Source organism: Pristiophorus japonicus, chromosome 12, assembly GCF_044704955.1.
Source record: "Pristiophorus japonicus isolate sPriJap1 chromosome 12, sPriJap1.hap1, whole genome shotgun sequence".
Classification (NCBI taxonomy): Eukaryota; Metazoa; Chordata; class Chondrichthyes; family Pristiophoridae; genus Pristiophorus; species Pristiophorus japonicus.
The window spans coordinates 56,755,598-56,783,521 of record NC_091988.1 but is presented as its reverse complement, the minus strand read 5'-3'; the positions used below and the strand labels follow the sequence as shown (position 1 = coordinate 56,783,521).

At 42.4% G+C, this 27,924-nt stretch overlaps 1 protein-coding gene across 2 annotated transcripts in view; it reads right to left on the bottom strand.

The window, feature by feature from the left end:
• The window catches only part of LOC139277275 (interferon-related developmental regulator 2-like), a 57,408-nt gene that overhangs the window by 4,675 nt on the left and 24,809 nt on the right, over positions 1-27,924 (bottom strand). The window contains exons 2-11 of one of the 2 annotated variants that reach the window (XM_070895525.1): positions 23,397-23,507; positions 20,297-20,381; positions 20,063-20,187; positions 19,369-19,526; positions 17,343-17,393; positions 8,852-9,030; positions 7,500-7,608; positions 5,620-5,754; positions 1,346-1,474; positions 893-988 (exon numbers count right to left, since the gene is read on the bottom strand). In XM_070895525.1, the coding sequence (XP_070751626.1) occupies positions 893-988; positions 1,346-1,474; positions 5,620-5,754; positions 7,500-7,608; positions 8,852-9,030; positions 17,343-17,393; positions 19,369-19,526; positions 20,063-20,187; positions 20,297-20,381; positions 23,397-23,507 (1,178 nt within the window). The remainder of the gene's footprint in view (positions 1-892; positions 989-1,345; positions 1,475-5,619; positions 5,755-7,499; positions 7,609-8,851; positions 9,031-17,342; positions 17,394-19,368; positions 19,527-20,062; positions 20,188-20,296; positions 20,382-23,396; positions 23,508-27,924) is intronic. The other variant, XM_070895526.1, reaches the window with a different exon arrangement.

Here is a 27,924-nt window from a genome sequence, read left to right as displayed (position 1 = left end):
GGAAATGCAAGATACCCCACCAGCAAGTATGCCATTAATCTAATGCACCTTCCAAGGGTCAATTTCAAGCAGGAACAGCAAATACCTAACAAACCATTCTGCACATCCTCTTAGCCAGCCCGTTGCATGGGGTGGACCTGAACAGAACAGGACTCTCCCACAACGGAATCTTTTTTTAGTTATACGAATGGTGAAGTACAGTCAGTCACTCCTACTGGGGCTGTAGCAAAGTTCTAGCAAACCAGTAAGTGGCATCAAACCCACCTGGCCAACAAGAATTTACTGTAAGGGTAACAGGTTCACAAAGACAGTTAGCTTCAATAAGGTTTGGAGTTGCCAAATTAATTACAAAGCTTTAAAATACAAAAGGCAAAAGGAAACCCTAAGCTAATAATTCAACAAAAAGAGACTATATCCCAATTATAAATCCAGTGCATCGGATGCAATGTGTCGTAGAGTGGTAGTAACCCAAGGTACAGCTCTCTCAAATTCTTGAGCAATGACTGCATAGGAGGCACCTCCACTCAAGGAGGAAGTGATGAGAGGAAGAGCAGTGGGAATATACCCAAGGGTTCTCTCATGCACGTTCCAGTCAGTTACAGAATGCCTTTAAATTTGAATCAAAGTTCAAGTCTCAAGACCATCTAGTCAACTATTTAATGTCCAAAATTCCTGGTATGGCAAGTTCTAGATCACAACAGATCTATTCCCCAAGAGTAAGGGAAGGGAAATGTGACTCATTCATGCTCATCCCCTACCAGCTTTGCAAATGGGGTAAGAGAATGAGAAAAAGTAAATACTTATCAACATCATAAGCATTTCAAATACACACTCAAGTTAAATATGTGGCATATGCTATATTTAAATATCTACAGAGATGAAAAGTACTTACCTTTTCAAATCTTGAAATTTTATTGGCTCTGATAGCAGCAGCATCTAGCATTAGAGGAGGACCCAGTTCAAAGATATCCCGCAGCAATTCATTATGCTACAGAAACAGTTACCAAATTTGAGTTGAAATCAGAATCATTTCCAAACAAGTTTTTTTTAAATTAAAAATTGGTACATTTTCTTAACCTGGCAGCTGCAGAGTGCAGCCAGTTAAAGAGATTACGCACTTTTTAAAAAGAAAAAGAGGGAACATTGCAAAGGCCTGTGAGTCGAGGCTTTTAGGATTCTTGGCGGGCAGAGGGAAGAAAGAAGTTAGCTTGTTCCTGCTCATAATTTTTTCCTGGAAACTGCACATGTATTCATGTCACGATACATATCCCAATAGCTACTGGTCATAACGAGTTGTCTCAACCAAGCTTTGCTTAATGTGTCCTCCTTGTGCCTCTCTTTTTACCTGCAGATGGTGTCTGACACCAGATCCAAGAATCTCCTTGAAGGCATCATAGGCTCTTCTTCTGACCCAACTATCTATGTAAAGGCACTCAATCCCAAACTTGATTGTTTCCTCTGGACACTCTTCATCCTACAAAGATATAGAAACTGGTCATTTATAAATTACTTTTGATTCCATATTAAAGCACAAGAATACAGCACCTGGATCAGGTTTACAGATACATAATTGTTTTGTCCCACCCTGCTACAAATGGGTTACAATCATTTCCCCCTCAGAACAGTCATTACTGAGACAGTTTAAAAATTAAAATATTACTTATGCTAAATTGCTTTTCTGGCAGATCACCAGTTAAGAAACAACTTCATCACAATAGCTGGCACTTCATGTTTAAGATCAATCATTTATCGTCCTATCAAGTACACTGCATTGCTTCTACAGTGCAAACAAGCTCAACACAGCTGCAGAGAGCAGAAAAACTCTCCAATTATTCAACAGTGCGTCATATAAATTCCAACCTCGGCTAAAGTTCAGAAACCAGTCAAATTTTGCTCCATGTAGTCTGTAATCAAAACCATTTGACTGAATTACAGCATCGTAACTCACTTCCTGTCATCTATTACCCAATTTGGGTGAGCAATAATGCCACTCAGTGACATTTACGTGTGATTAGTCCTAAAGAACGTCTCACCAGCAGTGGAAAGATGCAAGTTTTTCAGTCGCCTATATACCTATGTACATCACAAATAATCACACCAAGAAATAAATTAGCCTGTTCCAGGAGCCAATTTGAATAGTTGTATTCAAAAAGCTTTGCCTAACTGATTAAACAGGCACCCAAATTCATCATGATATTGGACCTTTTTTTTTAGGGCAAATTTTTATGCTCATAAGGCGAGGGATCCTGGCACTAGAAAATGGAGAACTCTCCTATTCAGGGTCTCAAGTTATCACATGGTTAGATCTGCAGTTAATATCTATTCTGCTTAACAATGAATTCATTTATAGCACAGCTGAAGATACTGCGTTTGTGAAAAAGCTGAATCAGTTTTGTACTAAAGAAATTCACACAACCAAGTTCAAATGGGCCACTGCAGGAAAACCAAGTGCCCGCCCCCCGCCCCATCCCCCACCACCAATGCTCTTCTATCCTCTGCTGAAACCACCGACACCTGCCAGATGTGGTTCCACAGGCACTGGCATCCATTTGATACCCTCCTAGAGTCAGCAGGCTATTTAATCGCAGAAGGGTATCATAGCAAAGCCTGGTGTTGTCTTTACCAGACACATTCATATACGCGCACTTTCAAACAGTACCTACTGGATAGCAATCGGGTGGGAATGTGGGATGATTACTTTCCCTTTCCTAGTGAAAAGTTGCAGACATATCTAGACTTGATTTTTCTCCAATTTACACAATGCTCATTATAACCAGATAAATCAGAGCAAGAATCTAAAAAATGAAGACACACTTCTTGATGCTTCGTGGGTGAAGGAAAACAAAGTAGTGAGTGGAGTAGGAGACTGGGATCGAGGTGGATAAAACAATATAGTATGAAAGAAATGCTGGAAAACATTACAACATTGTAGAATTTCAAGAGGTTTGTTCAGGATAAACCAATAGTCAAGTCAAAACAAAGACAAAAAAAAACATGCATGTTGCAGGGGACAGACATGGTTTATCCAATTTACGAGATTATCTGGACAAATAGCATCCGCTACAAATGAAGTGCACATGCAGCACCAAATTTAGCAAAACCAAGAATCTAATATGGAAAAGTTTATATGGCTTGTCAAAACTGTGAATAACTAGCACATCAAAAGTTGATTTTTATATCCAGAAAATGCTTTGAGCAAGTCAGTAAAGGAGGCACAGGTGCTTTAATAATGGATAGCAATTTTCATAACACATATGCAAAAAGTATGCTGAAGGCTACCTGTGTTGTTTGGCAATCATTATGTCCGGATATCTTGGTTAAATTATAGAATCAATCATAGAATAGTACAGCACAATGAGTCTGCATTGGCACTTGCAAAGAACAATCCACTTAGTCCCTTTCTCTTGCCCCATTATACTTACAATTTCTTCTCCTTCAATTATTTATCCAATTCCCTTTTGAAAGCTATTGTTTCTATCTCCTTACCAGGCAGCAAATTCCAAATCCTAACCACTCATTTGTAATTGATTAATAGCCTGATGACTCGCTAATTTATAGAAACCGGGATTTGCTTGGTGATCATTTACCCAGACGCACCCATCTTTTAGTAATCAACGGTTTTATCCTGACTGGCTTTTATTTATATCATTTCATGTAGTCAATGGAATAATAGTCATTTTTTCAGCATGCAGAGCCTTTTATGGGTGGTATTTTTCTTAAAAGAAACTATTCTAAAAGGTAAGTAATGCAGTTGAGAGAGAAAACATAAAGTCGATATTTTATTTATCTCATGCGCTTTATCACTTCCCTCAAGACATCCCAAAGTACTTCATACAGGTGCGCGTGGAGCATAAACGCTGGCATAGACCAGTTGGGCCAAATGGCCTATTTCTGAGCAGTAGGCTCGATGATATGCAGATAAACTCGACAACTACATCGGGCATAACAAGGCCTATAACCAACAATGAGATGAACGACCAGTTAATCTATTTTTAGTGATGTTGATTGAGGGAAAAATGTTGGCCAAATCACTTTTCTTCAAATAGTGCCACAGGATCTTTAACATCCACTAAAATAGAGATCCCGGTTTAATGTCTCATTTGTTGGCACTTCGAACTGTGCAGCACTCATTTAGTAGTCTTATATTTATATTATGTGCTCAAGATAAATTGCATCCGCTACAAATTAAGCACTTAATTTAGCACATGCCAAGAATCTAATATGGAAGAGCTCGCATATACATTTCTCCAGATAGTCTCTAGATATATTTTTTATGTGCTGCTTCTTAGACAAGCCCATGTTTCCAAAGGACCTTGCATGCAATATGGGATACACCAGTTTATTTAGAATAAGGTTATTGTCTCTGGATTACAAATACAATTTTCACTTGAACCCACAAGCCTCTGAGAAGAAAGTACTACCAATAGTCACGCTGACATTATGGCTGAATCTTAACTGCTAACTGGTTTGGGATCAGGGCAGAGGTAAAAATTCACAATCTGAAACAAGAACCCACCCCGCATTCTTCCAGGTTTAACAAAGGTGCGACGATAGACCAACCCGCTCACGGGAGCCGAGTTGGTCATATAAATATTATAATGAGGCTGCCTGTCTTCATATTAAAAGTCAATCTATTTTTAAACTCGTGTTGGCCAGGTTTCCCAAACCTTGGAAAACCACATGAAAGGAGGCAAGTAGAGCTGAATCCATGAGGTAAAGTGCCTATACAACACTGCTTGTGGGCCAGGAGTGTCTCCCCCAGGCCCAACAAGCTACCCAAGTAACCTTCACCGACCACTATCTGCTCTCCACCCCCCCCCCTCTGCCCGTACCCCCGACGACCCCCATTTGCTTACCCCCCCACGACCACCATCGAACCCCCCCCCATTTCCATCATACCAATCCCACCCTGACCGCCATCTGCCCCCTCACAAACTAGACCGAGCTGCTCTCATCGGCTGCGGCCTTGTGCTGTAGGCTTCCTCGCCCGACAAGACTCAAGCCGGTCAACCAGGCCGCCTGTCGGCAGTAAAGACAAAAATCTTTTTAAAGGAGCCCTGCAGTTAAAAACTGCAGAACATTGGGGAAACCCGGTTTTCCAAGCTTCTTAACCTCAAACCAGCCGGCCGCCGCAGCCCCCCGGATTAAAATCCAGGGCCTATCTGATTTGCATGGCCCAGTATTACTGCACATAGTACCTTTAACCAGTAAAGCATCAGTGAAGTATGCTATTTAAAAAATAAAATTTTTTTATTAAAAAGAATGTCTTACGAAAATATTTTTTACTTCAAACACGAATTTTACTGTCTGTTCTGACGAAATGTCATCGACCTGAAACGTTAACTGTTTCTCGCTTCACAGATGCTGCCTAACCTGCTAAGTATTTCCAGCTAATTTACCCCAAATAGCACTGATGTTTCAGTGCCTCTAACTCATGCATATGAAGACATTAAGATAATAGGACATCAAAAAGTTTAGGTACGAGTATCTTGATTTTAAGAAAGCAAAGTTTCTACAAGTTTTCCATTAATTATGTGGTGTGATTTGTTCTCATTCTTGATGGTAATAAAGTATAAAACCCATCTTCCTGTCTTCAAAGGTAACACGAACAAAACCTACCTCAATGGAATGCATGACATCGCGGAAAATGGAGCGCTGCTTTCGCCGATCGTTTTTTGCTCTGTATTTGTTACTGTCGGTTGCCAACGCCTTCAGCTTTTCACAAAGTTGATCGGCACCCTCATATAAAAACTCCTTTAAAATAAAGCAGCAAGACGTCCACGATCAGATAACAGAATTAATATATAACAGCAAACTAACTGCTAATTCCCTCAGAGCAAATTGAAGTAAGTTTTAAGTAGTTGTTTACCAAGATTCAATTTTGAAGGAACAGAATTTTTTTTAAAATTCGTTCATAGGATGTGGGCGTCGCTGGCAAGGCCAGCATTTATTGCCCATCCCTAACTGCCCTCGAGAAGGTGGTGGTGAGTCGCCTTCTTGAACCACTGTAATCCATGTGGTGAAGGTACTCCCACAGTGCTGTTAGGGAGCGAGTTACTTTGTCATAGCAGTTTGGTACAACTGAGTGACTTGCTAGGGCATCTCAGAGGACAGTTAAGAGTCAGATGAGAATGACCATAAAATCCAGTCCATAATTTACACTTTGCCACAGAGTTTTATGACATTCAAACCTGGTAGTTCAACCTAGGGCTCACTTAACAAATGTGTTGAGAGAAAACCCTCATTCAATCCATGAACACAGGTAAAGGAGGCACCAGAGAACCTGATTTTAACACAAAGCCCCAGTTCTCCCAACTTAATAAACCTCTGATGGACAAACAGGGCATCCGGTTAATTCTAGTATCATTAATCATGAGGATATTTGCCTGTATAAATGCTTCCTTTTAAAAAAAAAAAATTGTTTATGGAATGTGGGTGTCGCTGGCAAGGCCAGCATTTATTACCCATCCCTAATTGCCCTCGAGAAGGCAGTGGTGAGCCGTCTTCTTGAACCACTGTAGTCCCACAGTGCTGTGAGGGAGTTTCAGGATTTTGACCCAGCGAAGATGAAGTTACGGTGAAACACAGCCAAGTCAGGATGGTATGTGACTTGAAGGTGGTGGTGTTCTCATGCGCCTTCTGCCCTTGTCTTTCTAGGTGGTGGAGATTGCAGGTTTGGGAGGTGCTGTCAAAGAAGCTTTGGCAAATTGCTGCAGTGCATCTTGTAGATGGTACACACTACAGCCACGGTGGTGGAGGGAGTGAATGTTTAAGATGGTGGATAGGGTGCCAGTCAAGCGGGCTGCTTTGTCCGAATGGTGTTGAGCTTCTCGAGTGTTGTTGGAGTGGCATTCATGCAAGCAAGTGGAGAATATCCCAACACTCACCCCTGACTTGTGCTTTGTAGATGGTGGAAAGGCTTTGGGGAGTCAGGTGAGTCACTCGCTGCAAAATACCCAGCCTCTGGCCTGCTCTTGTAGCCACAGCATTTATGTGGCTGGTCCAGTTAAGTTTCTGATCGATGGTGACCACCCCCCCCAGGATGCTGATGGGGGGCTTCGGCGATGGTAATCCCGTTGAATGTCATGGGGTGGTGGTTAGACTCTCGTTTGTTGGAGATAGTCATTGCCTGACACTTGTGTGGTGCAAATGTTACATAATAACATTTAATCAGTTATAAAGGAAACAGTCAGGTCAGTATTTTTTGACTGAAAGTTAAGGGCAGGAAAGAAAATAAACCAAAAATAGCAGATAGACTGAGAATTATCTCAATTAAAAACTCAAATCACAAGCAAACACTGCACTTCAAGACCCACAAGAGGCAGTTTTGCCAATCTAAGGTGTCATGAGGCAAGAGGAAGTTGACAAAACATCCTGAAACTTTGAATATTTAATACATTTCTGCACAAATAAATAGTAAATTTATTGCTTTAAGAAAATGTAACAAATTATTGCGTCACTTCTCTGCAGGAGTGTACACAACTAAAAGGGCTCCTTACTTGACCAGTCTTGCGTGCCAACTCAAACAGAAGTGCAATCGCTTCCCCAGCTGCTATTCGCAAGGTCACATTGTCACTACACAGGAGACCAGGTAATTTGGGCAGATGACTGGAAAATATAGTTAATACATTAGTCCAACATGTGTGTGTCAAATCAGCATGACATTTAAAATTGCAATTCCTTTTAATTAAAGCTGCTGTTCTTTGTGCAGTATAGCCAGCTAGAGTTACAATGAACTATTTCAAACTCCTCTCCATCTCTAAACACCTCAACACCCCCCCCGCCCCCCACCCCACCCAGAGATGTCTGCATTGCTCTAATTCTGCTCTCCTGAGCATCCCTGACTGTAATCGCTCAACCATTGGTGGCCGTGCCTTCCGTTGCCCCAAGCTCTGGAACTCTCTGCCTAAACCTCTCCGCCTCTTTTTCCTCCTTCAAGACTCTCCTTAAAACATACCCCTTTGACCAAGCCTGCACTAATTTCTACTTAGGCAGCTCGGTGTCAAATCGGTGCATAATACTCCTGTGAAGCGCCTTGGGATGTTTCACTACGTTAAAGGCGCTATATAAATACAAGTTGTTGTTGTATGCCATAGACCAACAGGACACGGGTTCACACTCACAATTCCCCACAGGGTGAAGTTGTCATTTCAGCTGTCTCATCAGTCTGAGGTAGTCAGCCGAGGTCATACATCTTCCCACAGGGGGGAAAAAAAAGGGCCAGTTAGCACCCCACACATACCTTCTAATGGCTAGCTGTACTGCAGCATTGGTAGAGGACTGGGAGTGGGCTCCCATCTTGATAGTCAGGGAATGACATGCTGTCTAGAGACCAGAAAGGGAGCATATTTGACAGGTATTCAATTAAAAAAAAAACACTGACCAGTTCAGTGCCCGTAGCATCAGCTGATTGGATCTTTTCAGAACCTCAGGTATGCATGAGGCTGCAATAAAGCAATCCAAATTCTGATTTCTATCAAGAGGCAGAGGTTTGAATTATCTTTGGCTCATTAGCTAAAAATGGGAGTGGGAAGGAAGTTTGATTTACATTAAAGTTACTTCTTCCTAGTGTAATAAAATGTAAATATTATTTTTTTAAATAAAAGGGTGATTTATTCTCTCGCTGAACAGGAAGTTAGGGGATTCAAATCGGACAACTTTTTAAAGCAACCTCCTGAAGCCACAGAATGTCATTCCTCTTTTGTGCGCAATCCTCATACTGCTAACTACTGATCAATCTGAAGGCACTCAACTTGGCCTTTACCATAAACTGTTGCTAAAATAAAACATTACGGTGCAACAGGCAGCAGACCTGCAGCAGTAGCCATTTCTAATAAACGTTCACACGTACTTTTCCAAGAACTTCTGAATTTTGGAGGGTGGACAGATAGTAAGCAGTAAGGACCAGGACTGAAGAGCATTGCAGTGAAGGACTTGAGTCTGAGAATTGTGGGAGGGCACGGATCCATTCCCCTTTATATATGAAGCACTAAAGACACTCTCCAAACACGTCAGGCAAGATGCAAGGTCCTGAAATAGATATATGCAATAGTGAGAAGCAAACAAGTAGTTTTACAAAGCACATTTAAAGTGTGATATGTCCATTTCTGATGTGAATGCACAAACTATATACCATAAAGAGGAACTCTGGTATTGGGAGAGGTACTTTCAATCTTTCATTATAAATACCTGTGTTTCTCCTCCTAACCCAAAGTTTAGTTAATATAACTGGCTGTTCAACATTTTTATTATATTGAATCACCTCCTACAGCCTTACAAATACCCAACATTTAAGGTCTGACAGTAGCGAAGATCAGCTGATGTCAATGACAATTCCTGAGCAGTCATAACAGCTGAATTTCAGTATCGCTGTCTACTATGAAGGTATTAAAAATCTAGAAATAGAACACTCAATGATTTGCTGCAGTTTTGAACAAATCTTGAATATATTCAAGACTGAGAATGACAGATTTTTGGTCACTTATGGGAATCAAGAAATATGGGGATCGGGCGGAAAAGTGGAGTTGATGTAGAAGTTCAGCCATGATCGAGGGCTGTATGACCTACACCTGCTATTCCTTGTATTCTTAAATCTTTATTATACAGATCAGAATATTTATGAATTATCTCGAGGTTAGTCATTCACAACTTATCCAACCTATTAAACCAGCTTTGTACTAATCACTTTTAGCAATGATGCCCTGATGCAACTCAATGATGAAACTTGGATTCCAACTATGTCCTGAAATACGATAGGAACAAAAATTTTGGGCATGCCACCTCAAAAATAACTGATGCTTGGAAAGGGCGCAGGAAAGAATGATCAGGATGATTCATCAAATTGGGGGTTATAGTTAACACTAAAGGTGACTGCGTCAAAATGCAAGATGATGATAATAAACTTGAAAAATGGGCATGTAAATGGCAAATCAATTTCAATACAGATAATGAATCCAGTAAGGAATTCAAGAGAAACTTCTTTACCCAGAAAATGGTTAGAATGTGGAACTTGCTACCACATGGAGAAGCTGAGGTAAATAGCATAGATGCATTTAAGGGGAATGAGGGAGAAAGGAATGCGAACACAAGAGCATAAGAAATAGGAGCAGGAGTAGGCCCTTCGAGCCTGCTCTGCCATTTAATACGATCATGGCTGATCCGATCATGGACTCAGGTCCACTTCCCTGCCCACAACCCCTTATTCCCTTATCGATTAAGAAACTGTCTATCTCAGTCTTAAATGTATTCAATGACTCAGCTTCCACAGCTCTCTGAGACAGCAAATTCCACAGATTTACAACCCTCAGAGAGAAGAAATTCCTCTGCATCTCATTTTTAAATAGACGGCCACTTATTCTAAGATTATGCCCCCCTAGTTCTAGTCTCCCCTTTCAGTGGAAACGTCCTCTCTGCATCCACCTCGTCAAGCCCCCTCATAACCTTATACGTTTCGATAAGATCACCTCTCATTCTTCCGAATTCCAGTAAGTAGAGGCCCAACCTTCCCTCATAAGTCATCCCCCACATCTCCGGAATCAACCCAGTGAACCTTCTCTGAACTGTCTCCAAAGCAAGTATATCCAACCAAGAGGGTCGACGAGGGTAGTGCGTACGATGTAGTATATATGGACTTTAGCAAAGCTTTTGATAAGGTCCCACACGGTAGACTGGTCATGAAGGTTAAAGCCCATGGGATACAGGGCAAAGTGTCAAGTTGGATCCAAAATTGGCTTGGAGGAAGGAAGCAAAGGGTAATGATTGATGGATGTTTGTGTGACTGGAAGGATGTTTCCAGTGGGGTTCCGCAGGGCTCAGTACTGGGACCCTTGCTTTTTGTGGTATATATCAACGATTTAGATTTGAATATAGGGAGTATGATTAAGAAGTTTGCAGACGAGACTAAAATTGGCTGTGTGGTTGATAATGAAGAGGAACGTCATGGGCTGCAGGAGGATATCAATCAACTGGTCAGGTGGACAGAGCAGTGGCAAATGGAATTTAATTCAGAGAAGTGTGAGGTGATGCACTTTGGGAGGGTTAATAAGGAAAGAGTATACACATTAAGTGGTAGGCCACTTAATAGTGTAGATGAACAAAGGGACTTTGGAGTGCTTGTCCACAGATCCCTGAAAGTAGCAGGCCAGGTGGATAAGGTGTTTAAGAAGGCATACGGAATGCTTGCCTTTACTGGCCAAGGCACAGAATGTAAGAGCAGGGAGGTTATGCTTAAATTGTATAATACTTTGGTTAGGCCACAGCTGGAGTATTGCGTGCAGTTCTGGTCGCCGTATTACAGGAAGGACGTGATTGCACTAGAGAGAGTGCAGAGGAGATTTACTAGGATGCTGCCTGGAATGGAGAATCTTAGTTATGAAGACAGATTGGATAGGCTGGGTTTGTTCTCATTGGAACAGAGGAGGTTGAGAGGAGATCTCATTGAGGTGTACAAAATATTGAGGGGCGGTCTATTTCTGTTGGTTAAGGGGTCTATTACGAGGGGGCATAGTTTTAAGGTGATTGGTGGAAGGTTTAGAGGGAATTTGAGGGGGGGCTTCTTTACGCAGAAGGTTGTGGGGATCTGGAACTCGTTGCCTGGAAGAGTGGTGGATGCAGAAACCCTCAACACTTTTAAGAGATGGTTGGATGGGCACTTGAAGTGCAGTAACCTGCAGCGTTATGGACCTAGAGCTGGTAATTGGGATTAGACCGGATGACCCTTTGTTGGACGGAGCAGATATAAATGGTAAGTACTGCAGTGGAATCTCCTGGACTAGTTTCGATTGCCTGGATGGGTCAGAGAGGAATTTTCCCAGATTTTTTTTCTCCCTAAATTGGCCTGGGTTTTTAAATCTGGTTTTTGCCTCTCCCAAGAGATCACATGACTCCGGTTGGGGTGGAGTGTAGAATGTTTTAGTATAAGGGGTATCGCAGTTGTGGTGAGGCGGATTGGTTGGGCTGGGTGCTCTTTGCCTTTCCATCATTGATCATAGGTTTATATGTAACCTTTAGGGCTGCTGACCAAGGGCCGTGTGGCTCTTTGTCGGCCGGTGCGGACACAATGGGCTGGAATGGCCTCCTTCTGCGCTGTAAATTTCTTTGTTTCTATCCTTTCTTAAATATGGAAACCAAAACTGCACGCAGTATTCTAGGTGTGGCCTCATCAATACCCTGTATAACCACAGCAAGACTTCCTTGCTTTTATACTCCATCCCCTTTGCAATAAAGGCCAAGATACCATTGGCCTTCCTGATCATTTGCTGTACCTGCATGCTAACATTTTGTGTTTCATGCACCAGGACCCCCAGGTCCTGCTGTAATGCAACACTGTGCAATTTTTATCCATTTAAATAATAACTTGCTCTTCGATTTTTTTCTGCCAAAGTAGATAACCTCACACTTTCCGATATTATACTCCATCTGCCAAATTTTTACCCACTCACTTAGCCTGTCTATGTCCTTTTGCAGGTTTTTTTGTGTCCTCCTCACACATTGTTTTTCCTCCCATCTTTGTATCATCAGCAAACTTGGCTACGTTACACTCAGTCCCTTCTTCCAAGTCATTAATATAGATTGTAAATAGTTGGGGTCCCAGCACTGATCCCTGCGGCAACCCACTAGCTACTGATTGCCAACCCGAGAATGATCCATTTATCCTGACTCTGTTTTCTGTTAGTTAGCCAATCCTCTATCCAGGCTAATATATTACCCCCAACCCAGTGAACTTTTATCTTGTGCAGTAACCTTTTATGTGGTACCTTGTCAAATGCCTTCTGGAAGTCCAAATACATATCCACTGGTTCCCCTTTATCCACCCTGTTTGTTACATCCTCAAAGAATTCCAGCAAAATTGTCAAGCATGACTTCCTCTTTATAAATCCATGCTGACTCTGCCTGACTGAATTATGCTTTTCCAAATGTCCTGCTACTACTTCTTTAATAATGGACTCCAACATTTTCCCAACCACAGATGTTAGGCTAACTGGTCTATAGTTTCCTGCTTTTTGTCTGCCTCCTTTTTTAAATAGGGGCGTTACATATGCAGTTTTCCAATTTGCTGGGACCTCCCAGAATCCAGGTAATTTTGGTAAATTACAACCAATGCATCCACGATCCCTGCCACTACTTCTCTGAAGACCCTAGGATGCAAGCCATCAGGTCCAGGGGATTTATCCGCCTTTAGTCCCATTATCTTACCACCTCCTTAGTGATTGTGATTGTGTTCAAGTTCCTCCCCCCCTATAGCTCCTTGACTATCCACTGTTGGGATATTTTTAGCGTCCTCTACCATAAAGACTGATACAAAATATTTCAGAGTTTCTGTCATCTCCATGTTCCCCATCACCAACTCTCCAGTCTCGTCCTCTGAGGGACCAACATTTACTTTAGCCACTCTTTTCCTTTTTATACACCTGTAGAAACTCTTGCTATCTGATTTTATATTTCGTGCTAGTTTACTTTCATAGTCTTATCTTCCCTTTCTTAATCATTTTTTTTAGTCATTCTTTGCTGGCTTTTAAAAGCTTCCCAATCTTCTGTCCTCCCACAGTGAAGATCTGTTGATGGAGTTAGATGAAGTAAGGTGGGTGGAAGTTCGTGTGGAGCAAAAACACCAGCCATAGACAAGTTGGGCCAAATGGTCTGTTTTTGTGCTGGAAATTATATGTAAATATGTGTAATATGCAAGCAAACATCTATCGCATGGTGGGTTGACTGGAACTAGATGTCTCATGTTGTGCCCAGTAACTCCTAATGCCTTTAGACATGTCACGGTAGCTTAAGGTTTGGCAAAACCAACAGAAGTATTACATGTAGCATTCAACCAGTTAAACTATCACATACAGTTTACAAAACTAGACATCAGTTATTTGTTCGATTAGATTATATTAAAGTAATATGACTAAGTCAGAAAATTCCATTCTAATGGTTCTTTCTCAGTAAAATCAGCTGTGACGTGAATGATATTGGAGTACTTCCATAACTCTGTACAATTATTATTAAAATAAGAGTATCATGCTGCTGCAATATTCACACATAATGGAATCAACTGAGCAGAGAGGCAAGACCCAACAATTTTTCCTTATTAAAGCATGAGAAAGGCTCGGAGAAACAGAATGGTGAAAACAATGGTGGAAAAAACAGAGGGGGAAAATGCTCACCGTTGATATCTGTGGGAGACGAAGTGGATTTACATTTGGGGTCGAGAGTCTTTATCAGAACACAGCGCTGGCAGGGAGTTTAGAGTTGATCTGTTTTTTTTTCCAGGACTGGCGGATTCTATGCGTTATGCCAGCATTTTCTGATTTTATTTTCTCTATCTTGTATCTCCCTATCACCTCACTTTTGATTTTTGATATCATCTAAGTTTTCTATTAAACAGTTAGAGTTCTGATGAAATGTACAGACCTGAAACACCAGTTTTCCCTTTTTATTTTAACTCTATAATTGGCATATCTGTGGATTATTTCCTCCATACAAACACGAATTGTCTATACAAATGGGAAATAATTTTGAATTTTGTGAAGCAACATACTTTAATGAAATATATCAAAGTAGATTCACACCCGTTGATCATTTACATGCAAAGATTGAATGACAGACAGAAGTATGAATGCAAATGCCATTAGGGAACGGTAGCATAGTGGTTATGTTAATGGACGAATAATGATTCGGAGAAAGACTTGCATTTATATAGCACCTTTCATGACCACCGGACGTCTCAAAGCCAATGTAGTCACTGTTGTAATCTGTGAAATGTGGCAACCAACTTGCGCATAGCAAGCTCCCACAAACAGCAATGTGACAATGACCAGATAATCTGTTTTTATTATGTTAATTGAGGGATAAATATTGGCCAGGACACAGAGGATAACTCCCCTGCTCTTCTTTGAAATAATGCCATGGGATCTTTTAAGACGGCACCTCTGACAATGCAGTACTCCCTCAGCACTGCACTGGAGTGTCAGCTTAGATTTATGCGCTCAAGTTCCTGGAGTGGGACTTGAACCCACAACCTTCTGACTCAGAGGCGAGTGTGCTACCCACTGAGCCACAGCTGACACGAGTTCAAATCCCACCTCGGCAGCTGTGGAATTTAAATTTAGTTAATTAAATAAATCTAAAATAAAAAGCTAATATCAGTAATCGTGACCATTAAACTACTGGATTGTCGTAAAAATCCATCTGGTTCACTAAAGTCCTTTAGGGAAGGAAATCTGCTGTCCTTACCTGGTCTGGCCTATAAGTGACTCCAGACCCACAGCAATGTGGTTGACTCTCAACTGCAAGCCACTCAGTTGTTCAAGAGCAATTAGGGATGGGCAATAAATGCTGCCCTTGCCAGCTTCGCCCACATCCCGAGAACGAATTAAAAAAAATTCAGCTCATCAACTCAATTCCTTCAATAAAACAGAAAATGCTAGAATTACACAGCATCTGTAATGAGGAAAATGGTCAACATTTCGGGTGTATAACTTCCATCAAGAACTGCACCCAAAACGGTAACTTGTCTTCTCTCAATGTAGAATGGTACAGCACAGGAGGCCATTAGGCCCATCGAGCCCATGCTGGCTCTCTGCAAGCAAGTTCCTCCCCAGACCCTGCAAATTGTTTTCCTTCAGGTACTTATCCAATTCCCTTTTGAAAGCCAGGATTGAATCTGTCTCCACCACCCTTTCAGGCAGTGCATTCCAGATCCTAACCACTCGCTGCGTAAAAAAGCTTTCCCTCATGTCGCCAATCACCTTCTCAATCCTTCCGCCATTGGGTACAGTTCTCTCTATCTACTCTGTTTAGACCCCTCATGATTTTGAACACCTCTATCAAATCTCCTCTCAACCTTCTCTGCTCCAAGGAGAACAACCCCAGCATCTCCAGTGTATCCACGTAACTGAAGTCCCTCCTTCCTGGCACCATTCACCTAAATCTTTTCTACACGTTCGAAGGCCTTTACATCCTTCCTGAAGTGCGGTGCCCAGAATTGGACACAATACACCAGTTGAGGCCAAACCAGAGTTTTATAAAGGTTCATCATAACATCCTTGCTTTTGCACTCTATGCCTCTATTTATGAAACCCAGGATCCCCGTATGCTTTTTTAACCATTTTCTCAACCTGCCCTTCCACTATCAATGATTTGTGGACATATACCTCCAGGTCTCTATGTTCATGCACCCTCTTTAGATTGTACCCTTTAGTTTATATTGCCTCTCCTCGTTCTTCCTACCAAAATGTATCGCATTGCACTTTACTGCGTTAAATTTCATCTGCCACATGTCCGCCCATTTCACCAGCCTGTCCATGTCCTCTTGAAGTCCATCACTATACTTCCGAATTTTGCGTTATCTGCAACTTTTGAAATTGTACCCTGTACTCCCAGTCCAAGTCATTAATATAGATCAAGGAAAGCAGTGGTCCTAGTACCAACTCCTGGGAAACCCCACTATGTACCTTCCTCCAGTCTGATAAACAACCATAAACTATTCTATTTCCCATCACTTAACCAATTTCGTAGCCATGCTGCCACTGTCTCTTTTATTCCATGAGCTTCAACTTTGCTGACAAACCTATTATGTGGCACATTATCAAATGCCTTTTGGACGTGCATGTACACCACATCAACCGCAATGCCCTCATCAGCCCTCTGTTACTTCATCAAAAAACTCAATCAAGTTAGTTAAACACAATTTGCCTTTAACAAATCTGTGCTGGATTTCCTTAATTAATCCACACTTGTCCAAATGACTTTTAATTTTGTCATGGATTATTGTTTCTCAAAGCTTCCCACTACCGAGATTAAACTGACTGGTCTGTAGTTGCTGGATATCGATGATGACTGACCTGCTGTGTATTTCCAGTATTGTGTGCTTATATTTCAGACTTGCTTTTCTTTTAATTATTTAAATCAATTCCTTTTACAGACCAGATACAATTTTCCCCATTAGGGGCCCTATCCAATTTAGACTCCAGAAGGAACTAGCCAACAAAAGTGCTGTAAAATTTCTCACTGGTCCCCAAAATAAATTTAGCAAAACTCCAGGTTATCAAATCTAACATTACAATCTGTATTATTTAACTCCGATTAATTTCATTCCACAGATGCCATTTCCATAGTTGGATAGAGCATTTGAACTGGCCCCATGGTCCGCCGCTCACATATACATAAATGAACAAGTTTAATTTTTTTTTTTTTAAAGACTATCAATGAGCCTAGAGCCTCAAAATAATCAGCACCAGAGTGCACTACTTTACATTAATGTAGTATTCAACAAGATTGATGGCATGTTGCATCAGGTGCCACAGAAACAAGTATCTACTCACAAAGTTATCCAACAAATCAAGACTTACCTCCGCTTCATTAGCAGCGATGTAACAGCACGTTCCAAGAGCGGTGGCACACTAAACAGAAGCAACAGCAAACATTAAGTAAGAGATACCCAAATGTATTACCCAACTGAAAGGCTGAATGGTTGATGGTTACAAACCTAAAGGTTTAGTCCATTAATCTTTTAGCCCATCTTGAAATTACTAAACTATATGCAGGGCTGTGGGAACCATGCAAAAGATGCACATCATATAGGTCTGTGAGGCCAAAATGTTCAAACTTTTGATAATTTTACTGCTTTGGACAAATTACACCTTTAACAATGAAGGTACTTTAATGGTTTTATAGTCACACTTGATTTTCCAAAATCAGCTCAATGCAGTTGTAAACCACTAATTGACTAAACGCACCAATTCAGCCAATTAACAGTGTGGACCAAGTGGGCCTTTGTCATTTTTAATATTTCATCGGTCCTATATCATGAATCAGAACAAGCCCAGTTATATACTGACACCACCAGACAAAATGCTATTTCCAGTCATTCCAAAAATACTCCAGTGGAACCTGCGCTTCTAGAATGATAGCTAAATCCTTGAATCAATTAAGTTTTATATTCTTTCCTTTACATACATTGGTACCAGTAAGTGCTATTATTGTTCTTCTGTTATCCGTAAACTCTCAGTACCAAGGGGCATAAAAGGGTGCCAGATTGCATTATCTTGGCAGTCTAACGTGGTTCGTTCCTAGCATCGAATAGTCATTTGGTCCTTGGCAGCATACAGTTTCTTATCAGCATTGATTGGTGCTAGTATTTGCTCTACAGAACCTGACTGGAAGTCTTAAAATTACTGAGTTTGTCTACCCTATTATAGATAATGTAGGTGCAACCATTCTTTATGGGCGTGTCTCATGAATTTAGAGGCAAATTTGGGCAGTCACAGCATAACAAGAATTTTGTCAAATCAATCAAGAGCTTCAGATATTGTGCGACTGCATTTTGCACATTTAAAGGTTTAGCTGATCTTGGTGCAGATATGGTGACCCATCTGTGGGGGAACTTATTTTGATGGACATAATATAGGTTAGTGTAAAAGGGTATACTGTATAGGCCATTCTCTGAGGTAAATTAAAATTCAATTGGTGCTTTGTCCTATGATCCTTTGTTTAGCCTGCTTCATTTACTCTAATGAGCATTGCTGCCGATGAGCATGGGACTGGTCATTGAGTATACTACATGATCAGAAGTGTCTAGCTTTTCATTCTTTTGTATGCCTGTGACAAAAAAAATGGTAGTATTTTCTGGAATTCTGTCAATTGGTGCTGACACCAGACTGCTGGGAACCCTAAAAAGCAAAAACCTGGGAAAGTCAAATTAAACACAATGTTTGGTTCTATCGGTCTAATCTCATCTACTGCTATAGAGAGGCTGACATCTTTGTCCAGGACTTTGGTAATGAGAGGAAAAGAACCTTTGGATATGGATAAAACAAACTGGTGCAATGACAGGTCCGAGACTTTTAAGGGAACACGGGAGTAGAAGACCAAGTGTGGCACTGCCTATATTCAACACCACAAATATCTATCTTGTGCCCAGAACTTATTAGGGGAGGAAAATGTATTTGCTTCATGGGTTCTTGCTTAAGAATTCATAGCAACACATTGCTATTAATAACAAGTTGGTTTATTAACAAAGGTTTATCAAATTACACTTTACCGGTTCACAACTGCATACCTCATCGTGCATGACCTAGATCCAACTGACTGGGGGTTTATTGAGTCTTGTGACCATCACGTGACTGGCTAAGCCACTCACAATGCAACAGCAGGTGCATACATTACAGATAGGTTACATTCCTACATTGTGAACCACTCCCATTTCCTGAAATGATTGCCACAGAATTATCAAAAATTCAATGTAATATTTATTTTAAGAATCTCTGGGAACGTTTTTGCAGAGTCCACTGTCTAACAGTGTTTGGATCTCATTAAGGCTTATGGACTATGTATTGTAGCAGTGTACATACATCACTTAGAAAATACATTACTTACACTGTGTCTGGCAGCCAAGCTAGCTGATTTGTCAGTAAAGATATTAATTAGAACAGACTTCAGGGTTTGGAAAACATCTTCGCCTTCTTTGCATGATCCCAGCTGAATACACAATAAGGTTGTGACAGTAGCTGCAATGGCTTGTTCTTCACCCTTCCCTTCAGAAAGAAAAGGAAATGCAAAACTGAAGTTGTTTTAAAACTTAAACATCCATTTTCTCTTGGACATTCTGTAACCATTTACATCTCCTCTGGACCCATCTTTTGTTTTCATTTTTTGTCCCATTATCAGCTCCTTTTGCCTTTCACCATCATTCCTTTTGTCATTTAATCCCTCCTACCCTCCACCCTATCACAGGCCTTTCTCTTTTATTCATTCCCTGGCTCTGTACTTGCTTAAAAACTGTTCATTGCCAGCATCTTCCTAGTTCGGATGAAAAATCATCGACCGGAAGCATTGCATCTATTGCTCCCTGCATAAATGCTGCCTGACTTGCTGAGTGTTTCCAGCATTTTATTTCAAGTCTAACTGTAGCTCATCTTGGCAAAATCTGAACTGGTGAGGATGAAGCTTTGGAATATAATGCAATGTTTGGAATAATTGGGGTCAGTTTTGCAAGGTAAGGATCCACCAACCACCTCTTCAAGCTGGATATCTTTTAACCTCATACATCAGTTTACCAAGATACACGTACCTTTCTTTAAACAGCGTTCCAAGCAATCAGTGAGCGTGACTCTCCTTTGCACCAAAAAGTCTGATACGATTTTGGAGGAAAATGCTAACTTGAGGCTTTCAAGAGCATTTTGTCTGGTTTTCGCACTAAAAACAGAAAAAAGATGAATCCAATAAAAGAAAACACATCATGACAAGTAACTCTAGCTAATATACAAGCCCAAATGCAAATGCAATGCTCTCAAACCTGCCTCACCTTTTATCCATTGTATTATCAATACATTCCTTCAACTTATCTTCAGCTTCCTCTTGGGCCATTTGTTCATTCATGGTTTCATTTCCTAAAAAAGAAGCAAACATGGGTATTTACCATTTTTCACCAATCTGCTTGGACATTAGGGAGAGCAGAGGATGAGAGAAAAGTGAGAAACTAAAATCTTCCAAAACACAAAGTACATAATTACAGAAATTGCGGTCGAAAGATTAAAATCTTCATCTAGATGATGCAATGGAGAATATTTGTCTCTCAAGGGTAGTGCAACACAAATTTGCAGTTGCAAAATAACCAGAGGGTTAGAATGTGGAACTCGCTACCACAAGGAGTAGTTGAGGCAAATAGCACAGATGTATTTAAGAGGAAGCTAGATAAATACATGGGGAAGAAAGGAATAGAAGGTTATGCTGATAGGGTTAGATGAAGAGGGATGGGAGGAATCTCGTGTGGACAAGCATATACCTGTTGGACCAAATGGCCTGTTTCTTTATTGTATATTCTGTGCAATTCAGTTCCTGGTGCTGTGCTCCTCGATATGGTCAGTGCCATAAGTAGATATCAGGCACTTCCCAAAAGGGATGGAAGAGTGGTATAATCAGTTATGCCAGTCTGCTCATTGGCTTCTCAGCATGAAGTGGCAGGAATGTAGCCCAACTGAAAATCTTGTTTGAAGCCAACATTGATCTAGGCAGCAAGAGGTGCACAAGAACGGTCCAAAGTGATGATTTCTGCCCTCAGATTGTCCCAGGGAGCTCCAAGATCACACTCTACTTGGAAAAATGCAGGCACAAAGCCAGTCCATTGCAGTAGGTTAACAGCACTGTTCACTTTCATTCCATTGCATTAGTTAGCAGCACTGCTCACTTCCATCTTTTGCTGGCCAAGCTATTCCAGTACAGTTATAACTTTATCAACAATGTGGAAAATTGCATGGCTATGTCCTAACTAGAAAAAAACCAGGATAAATCTAACCTGGCCTATTATCACCCATCAGCCACTCCGAATCATTAGTAAAGTGATGAAAGAATTATAAACAGTGTCATCAAGAAGCCCATCTCATCAATAACCTGCTCATCAACATTCAGTTTGAGTTCCACCAAAACCACTCAACTCCAGACCCCGTTGCCAGACACAAATACAAGAGCTGAATGTCAAAGGAAAGGGTCGAGTAACAGATCTTGACATCAATTCCACCGAGCATGGTATCAAGTAGTCCTAGAAAAATTGAAGTCAACAGGGGTCAAAGGAAAAACCCGCCAGTAGCTAGTTATACCCGACACAAAAGAAAGTGTTTGTGGTTGTCGGAAGCCAGCATCAGAACTGCCTATGTTCTTCAGGGTAGTCTCCATGGCCCAATCACCTTCAGCTGCTTCATCAATGACTTTCCCTATCACCACTCGTTTGGATGGGCGCAGCCAAAACAACACAGAAGAAGCTCGACACCATCAGTCGCCCCTGCCACTGGACCCAATATTCACTCCCCTCTGCCATGAGTGCACGGTGGCTGCAGTATACAAGATTCACACGATGCACTGTAGTAACTTCGACTGCACCTCCCTCCCTGCAACCTCCTCTACCACAGAGAAGGACAAGAGCAGCAATGTCATGGGTTAAAAAAAAAAACAAGTTCCCTTCCGGGAACACACCACCCTGACTTGGACATAATCACAATTCCCTCACTGTTGCTTGTTCAATATCTTGGAATTCCATGCCTATTACCATTGTGGGTGCACCATCACAAAGGGAGACCCACCATCACCTACTCAGGGTGGACAATGAATGCGGCTGTGCCAGCATCACTCATATCCCGAGAACCAAAAAAGGAAAGCTTCCCTGCATCACAGCAACTTTTTAAATCAAACATTTTGCTTGCAACTTGCAGGATTAAAGTATGCCAAATATTATACAAAATGACAGTACATCATTGACATGCAGTATATGTCACAATCTCAAGTGTTTACAGATGGTCTTCCGGATAGCCCAAATCAGTTCCTAGTGTGGTTTTCATTTTATTTCATTGTTTTCTTGGAGTATAGTTCAGTTTTTGTATTGTAAGTATTTCTTCTTCCTGAAGCTCCTGCCATTGCCCCTCTTTTCTGGGAGGGGGTTGGGGGGGGGAAAGAGGAAGGGAACATCTAAGAAAAATAATACATTTGGACTCTACTTTCTGTTCTGCTGTTATCTTAACAAAATCTCTAAAGGGAAATAAGAATTATTCCCCTCCTCCCCGCCCCCCGCAATACATTTAGTCCCAAACATAATTTGTTACAGAAAATACATTATCGTTCAGAAAGGATCCAGGTATTTAAGATTATTAAATGCATGATCATGCAAATAGATAAGTGTTTGATGTGTAGAAATAGGGCCAACCCATACAAACTGAGGAAGCAGGGGGTAAAGTTAGATGTCAGATGTGTTCTTACTGTCAAGAGGGTGGCTGATTTGTGAAACCAGTAGTGAAGACTGATGAGTTAGGTGTTAGATGGACTTCTGGAAAACATGGTGATCATAATTTTTTTCTGGATAGTAATGGGTAGTTAGGCTACCCTCTGAGGTCTGCCTGATTACCTGAGGGTTTGAGAGAAATGTTGTGTCAGATGACTCCTGAATTAGCTACAAATCTCTTTTGTTTTCCTCTCTCAGGAGGTGAGTGGTTGATGGTTGATGCACACTTACAAAAGAATGGACACAAGCACGCATGGGCCGGTCTGATGGCCTTTTCTTGTGCTGGATGCATAAATGTAAACATTATTCAGCCAATCATGCCCGCTTCTTCGAAAAGGTCATGTAGATCAACCGCCATTATCGATTCCCCACAATTTTTCTAATCTCCTGAGACACGAGTATCTACAGTTAGCACCTCTAAAGGGGAAGGAGGGAAGAGAATGATGTTCTGCCTCATCCCAATGGTAATTAAGTGAAAAAGTCGTATCAATCTGCATTTGACTTTGAAAAGTCTCAAGTATCGATATGGTGCTGATTCACTCTCTGAAACCTAAAGGGCTCAGAATTTTCTTCAAAAGTAACTTATGCACCAGGTCTTGAGAGTTCAATCACTATAGATAATGCATCTGGTTAGTACCTTCCTCAGGAACACTGGTCGTCTCGCTGGCACTGCTGCAATGGCTGAGCACTTCACTGGCGAGTTCATCATCACTGGCCTGACTTTCCCCTTTTGCTCCATTCCGTCCTCCTGCAGACAAAGCATAGTAAAGTGAACAGTGTTTCTGCACAAAGGTAGGAGTGCTGTAGCGTGACTAACTAGAACTTGTATCTGTACTTTGTGTGAGACCATACTGTGTTCACAGTGGTTGATGCACTTGCAATTCATTGCATGTGAAAAGCTTTTAGACATTTGAGACACACATAAATCGCAATATCAACGCTTATGTTTTTCTTTCTTTTAATATACTTGGAAAATACAAGCTCCATTATATAATACTAGAAGACAAAATTTGGATAGCAATTAATGATTAGGGTACTTTCTGGAATATGCCTGATTATATGTGAGGGTGGGAAGAGGATTTTTTTCCAGGTGACTCCTGAATTGGCCATAGATCGCTTTTGCCTCTCTCAGAACATTCACTCTCCGAAATCGCCTCTGGGACTCAACAATTCATTGACCATACCGAAAAACAATGCAATTCAACAACTATAAATCTTTCTTTCCAGTTATTTCCTCAGCCCTGCTGGATCCGATCTGTTGGGGTGTGAAACAATCCACACCCATTATCTAGCATCCAGTCAATATGAATAGGGTGCATTAGGTGTTTTCAAGAATTGATGTATAGTTTTAAATGTGCTGGCAACCATTTCGGGTTATTTAAACAAGCTCAAAAATTAATCAGAATAACCAATAATGAATCAATACAACATTTCTATACAAATAATATAATGAGACGGCCAGTTTGTGATGTACGCACAAATAATGATCTCTTCTAGATGCATTTTGATCGCTACAAGAATTCAAACTTATGATATTCAATAAATAGGATCATTTTATAACCTCTTTCCACCATGCTAATTTATTTTAAACCTTTAAATATTATGAAATGTCTCCATTCTTTCTCCAGGGCATACATCACTTTGTCCCGAGCACATGACTAGCTCCAAGGCCTTCAGCAGTGCTATTCAAAGTCCTGATAGGCACAACTCATGTCACCCAGCAACTTTTGGAGTCTCTCCTCGCTATATGGAAGGCATCTGGCCATGAGCCACTTCATGCAAAAACAGGCGAGACTGGTATTTAAAACGATGCAACTATTTGCACTGCACTTTTTTTGCACATGCGTCTGTCAAGCCCCGTCCCCCATGCCGCATCTGTCAAGCTCTGCCCCCTCTCCCACCCCCCCAATCATTCACTCCACATGGTGCCGAGAAGCAGGACCCAAGGCCCGAGACTGCCGACCCAATCTCTGCGGGGGCTGAGAGCAGCGGTGGCGGGCGGCCTAGCCTTGGGAAGGGAAAGGAAAGAGAGACTGGGGGAGAAAGAGAGACTGGGGGGGGGGGGGGGGGGGGGAAAGAGAGAGGAAAGAGAGCGAGAGAGAAAGAAGCTGGGTGGGAGAGAGAGAGCGAGACAGACAGAGGCTGGGGGGGGGGGGGGGGGGGGGAAAAGAGAGAGAGAGAGAGAGAGAGAGAGAGAGAGAGAGAGAGAGAGAGACAGACAGACACAGGCGGGCGGGGGGGAAGAGAGAGACAGACGGATCATGGGGTGGGGGGAGGGATGCACTTGGGGCAGGGGTAAGGCACTTTGGCTTGGGGAGGGATGCACTTGGGGCAGGGGTAAGGCACTTTGGCTGGCCCTTGCTGTCTTCTGGGAAGCTCTGTCCTCTGTCGCTTCAGGAAGTCAAGATGGATCGAGTTACAATTTGCAAAGTCAATGAGAGCTTGGGATGGGCAGTTCCAGTTCCTCATTCCAGTGAAACTTCAGGGTGCGGCGTATCCTCCAAGGGGATTAATCATAGATAAAGGGTGGAGCATGGTGGCCGTTTTTGCAATATAAATAAGCGCATGTATGGCTCAGAGACGTGGACCACATACAGTAGACACCTCAAATCACTGGATAAATACCACCAAAGATGTCTCTGCAAATCCCCTGGGAGGACAGACGCACCGACCTTAGCATCGTCGATCAGGCTAATAACCCCAGCATCGAAGCACTGACCACACTCCACCAGCTCCGCTGGGCAGGCCACATTGTTCGCATGCCTGACACGAGACTCCCAAAGCAAGCGCTCTACTCGGAACTCCTACATGGCAAGCGAGCCCCAGGTGGGCAGAGAAAACGTTTCAAGGACACCCTCAAAGCCTCCTTGATAAAATGCAACATTCCTCACTGACCGTTAGGAGTGCCTGGCCAAAGACCGCCCCAATTGGAGGAAGAGCATCCAGAAGGGCACTGAGCACCCAGAGTCTTGTCGCCAAGAGCATGCAGAAAGCAAGCGCAGGCAGCGGAAGGAGTGTGCAGCAAACCAGTCTTCCCACCCACCCTTTCCTTCAACGACTGTCTGACCCACCTGTGAGAGAGACTGTAATTCCCATATTGTACTGCTCAGTCACCTAAGAACTCACTTTTGGAGTGGAAGCAAGTCTTCCTCGATTTCGAGGGACTGCCTATGACGATGACAAATAAGGGCATCCTTAAAACCATGGTACCATGTATTTGGCATGCCACAACAACACCAGACCTTCTTATTCCTTTTTGAAAAATAAAATCTCTGGGATTAATAGGGAGCTGTGCAACAATGAACTGGAACAATGGCCCCTTTCACAGCTGAGAGCTGGCCTCAAATCTAGCCCAGAACACAGAAAAAGAACTAAAATGAGAAGCAGAATGATGACAGGAAAGAGAAAATTGCTTTTGTGAATAATGATCAATCATAGCCAATGAAGTTCATATTTACTCTGCTGTTTCATATAGCTGCTAGCGAGGTACAAAAATAATCAAAAAGGCTAATGGAATGTTAGCCTTTATATCTAGAGGGTTAGAATATAAAGGGAATGAAGTTTTGCTACAGCTGTACAAAGCCCTGGCTAGACTACATGTGGAGTACTATGTACAGTTCTGGGCACTGCATCTTAGACAGGATATAGTGACCTTGGAAGGAGTGCAGTGGAGATTCACCAGTAATGTTAGCAGGGCTCCAAGGGTCAGATCATGAGGGGAGATTACATAAACTAGGTTTGCGTTCCCTGGAATATAGAAGGTGATTTGATTGAGGTTTTTAGGATTTTGAAATGAATTGATAGGGTAGCTAGAGAGAAACTTTTTTCACAGGTGGGGCAGTCTAGGACAAGGGGGCATAACCTTGCAATCTGAGCCAGGCCATTCAGCAGAGAAGTTAGGAAATGCTTCTTTACACAAAGGGTGCATGGAACACTCCCCCACAAAAAGCAGTAGATGCTAAAAAAATTAATAATTTTAAATCAGAGATCGATCGACTTTTGCTAGCTAAGGGTATTAAGAGATATGGAGCCAAGGCAGGTAAATGGAGTTAGGATACAAAACACCCATGATTTCATTGAAAGGCAAAACACACTCAAGGGCCTGAATTGCTTACTCCTGTTCCAATATTTCTATATTTGCCTGGCTCTGATCTAACCACTTGTTACAACACCTTAGCTGCAAACTAGAGCAGGCACCACACATCTAAATACTCTTGTAGTCATCAGCAACAAAGACAAGCCATCCATAGCCATATCCAAAGATAAGTACTTACTCACAGGTATTTTAATTGCTCAAATGACTGAAAATATCATGTTTAATCAAAAGGTGTTGAAATAGCGTGGCTATATTACTGATCACTGAAAATCCAGCTTCTTCCAATAGTCAATCAGCACAATCTGAGACAACTGCCAATAGTTGTCCATGTTCCTTTGCTAAATATTAGCATTGGAAACTTCCTAAAGGTTTCACATCATCATAGGCAGTCCCTCGGAATCGAGAAAGACTTGCTTCCACTCCTAAAGTGAGTCCTTTGGTGGCTGAACAGTCCAATGCGAGAGCCACGGATCCGGTCACAGGTGGGGCAGACATTCGTCGGGGAAGGGAGAAAGGGGGGGGGGGGGGAGAAGAGAAAGGGGGGGGGAGAAAGGGGGGGGGAGAAAGGGGGGGGGGAGAAAGGGGGGGGGGAGAAAGGGGGGGGGAGAAAGGGGGGGGGGAGAAAGGGGGGGGGGGAGAAAGGGGGGGGGGAGAAAGGGGGGGGGAAGGTGGAGAAGGTGGAGGAGGAGAAGGGGAGAAGGGGGAGAAGGGGGAGAAGGGGAGAAGGGGAGGGGGGAGAAGGGGGAGGGGGGGAGAAGGGGGAGGGGGGGAGAAGGGGAGGGGGGAGAAGGGGGAGGGGGGGAGAAGGGGGAGGGGGGAGAAGGGGGAGGGGGGGAGAAGGGGGAGGGGGGAGAAGGGGGAGGGGGGGAGAAGGGGGAGGGGGGGAGAAGGGGGAGGGGGGAGAAGGGGGAGGGGGGGAGAAGGGGGAGGGGGGAGAAGGGGAGGGGGGGAGAAGGGGGAGGGGGGAGAAGGGGTGGAGAAAGGCGGGGAGGGTGGAGAAAGGGGGGGAGGGTGGAGAAAGGGGGGGAGGGTGGAGAAAGGGGGGGATGGGGGAGAAAGGGGGGGATGG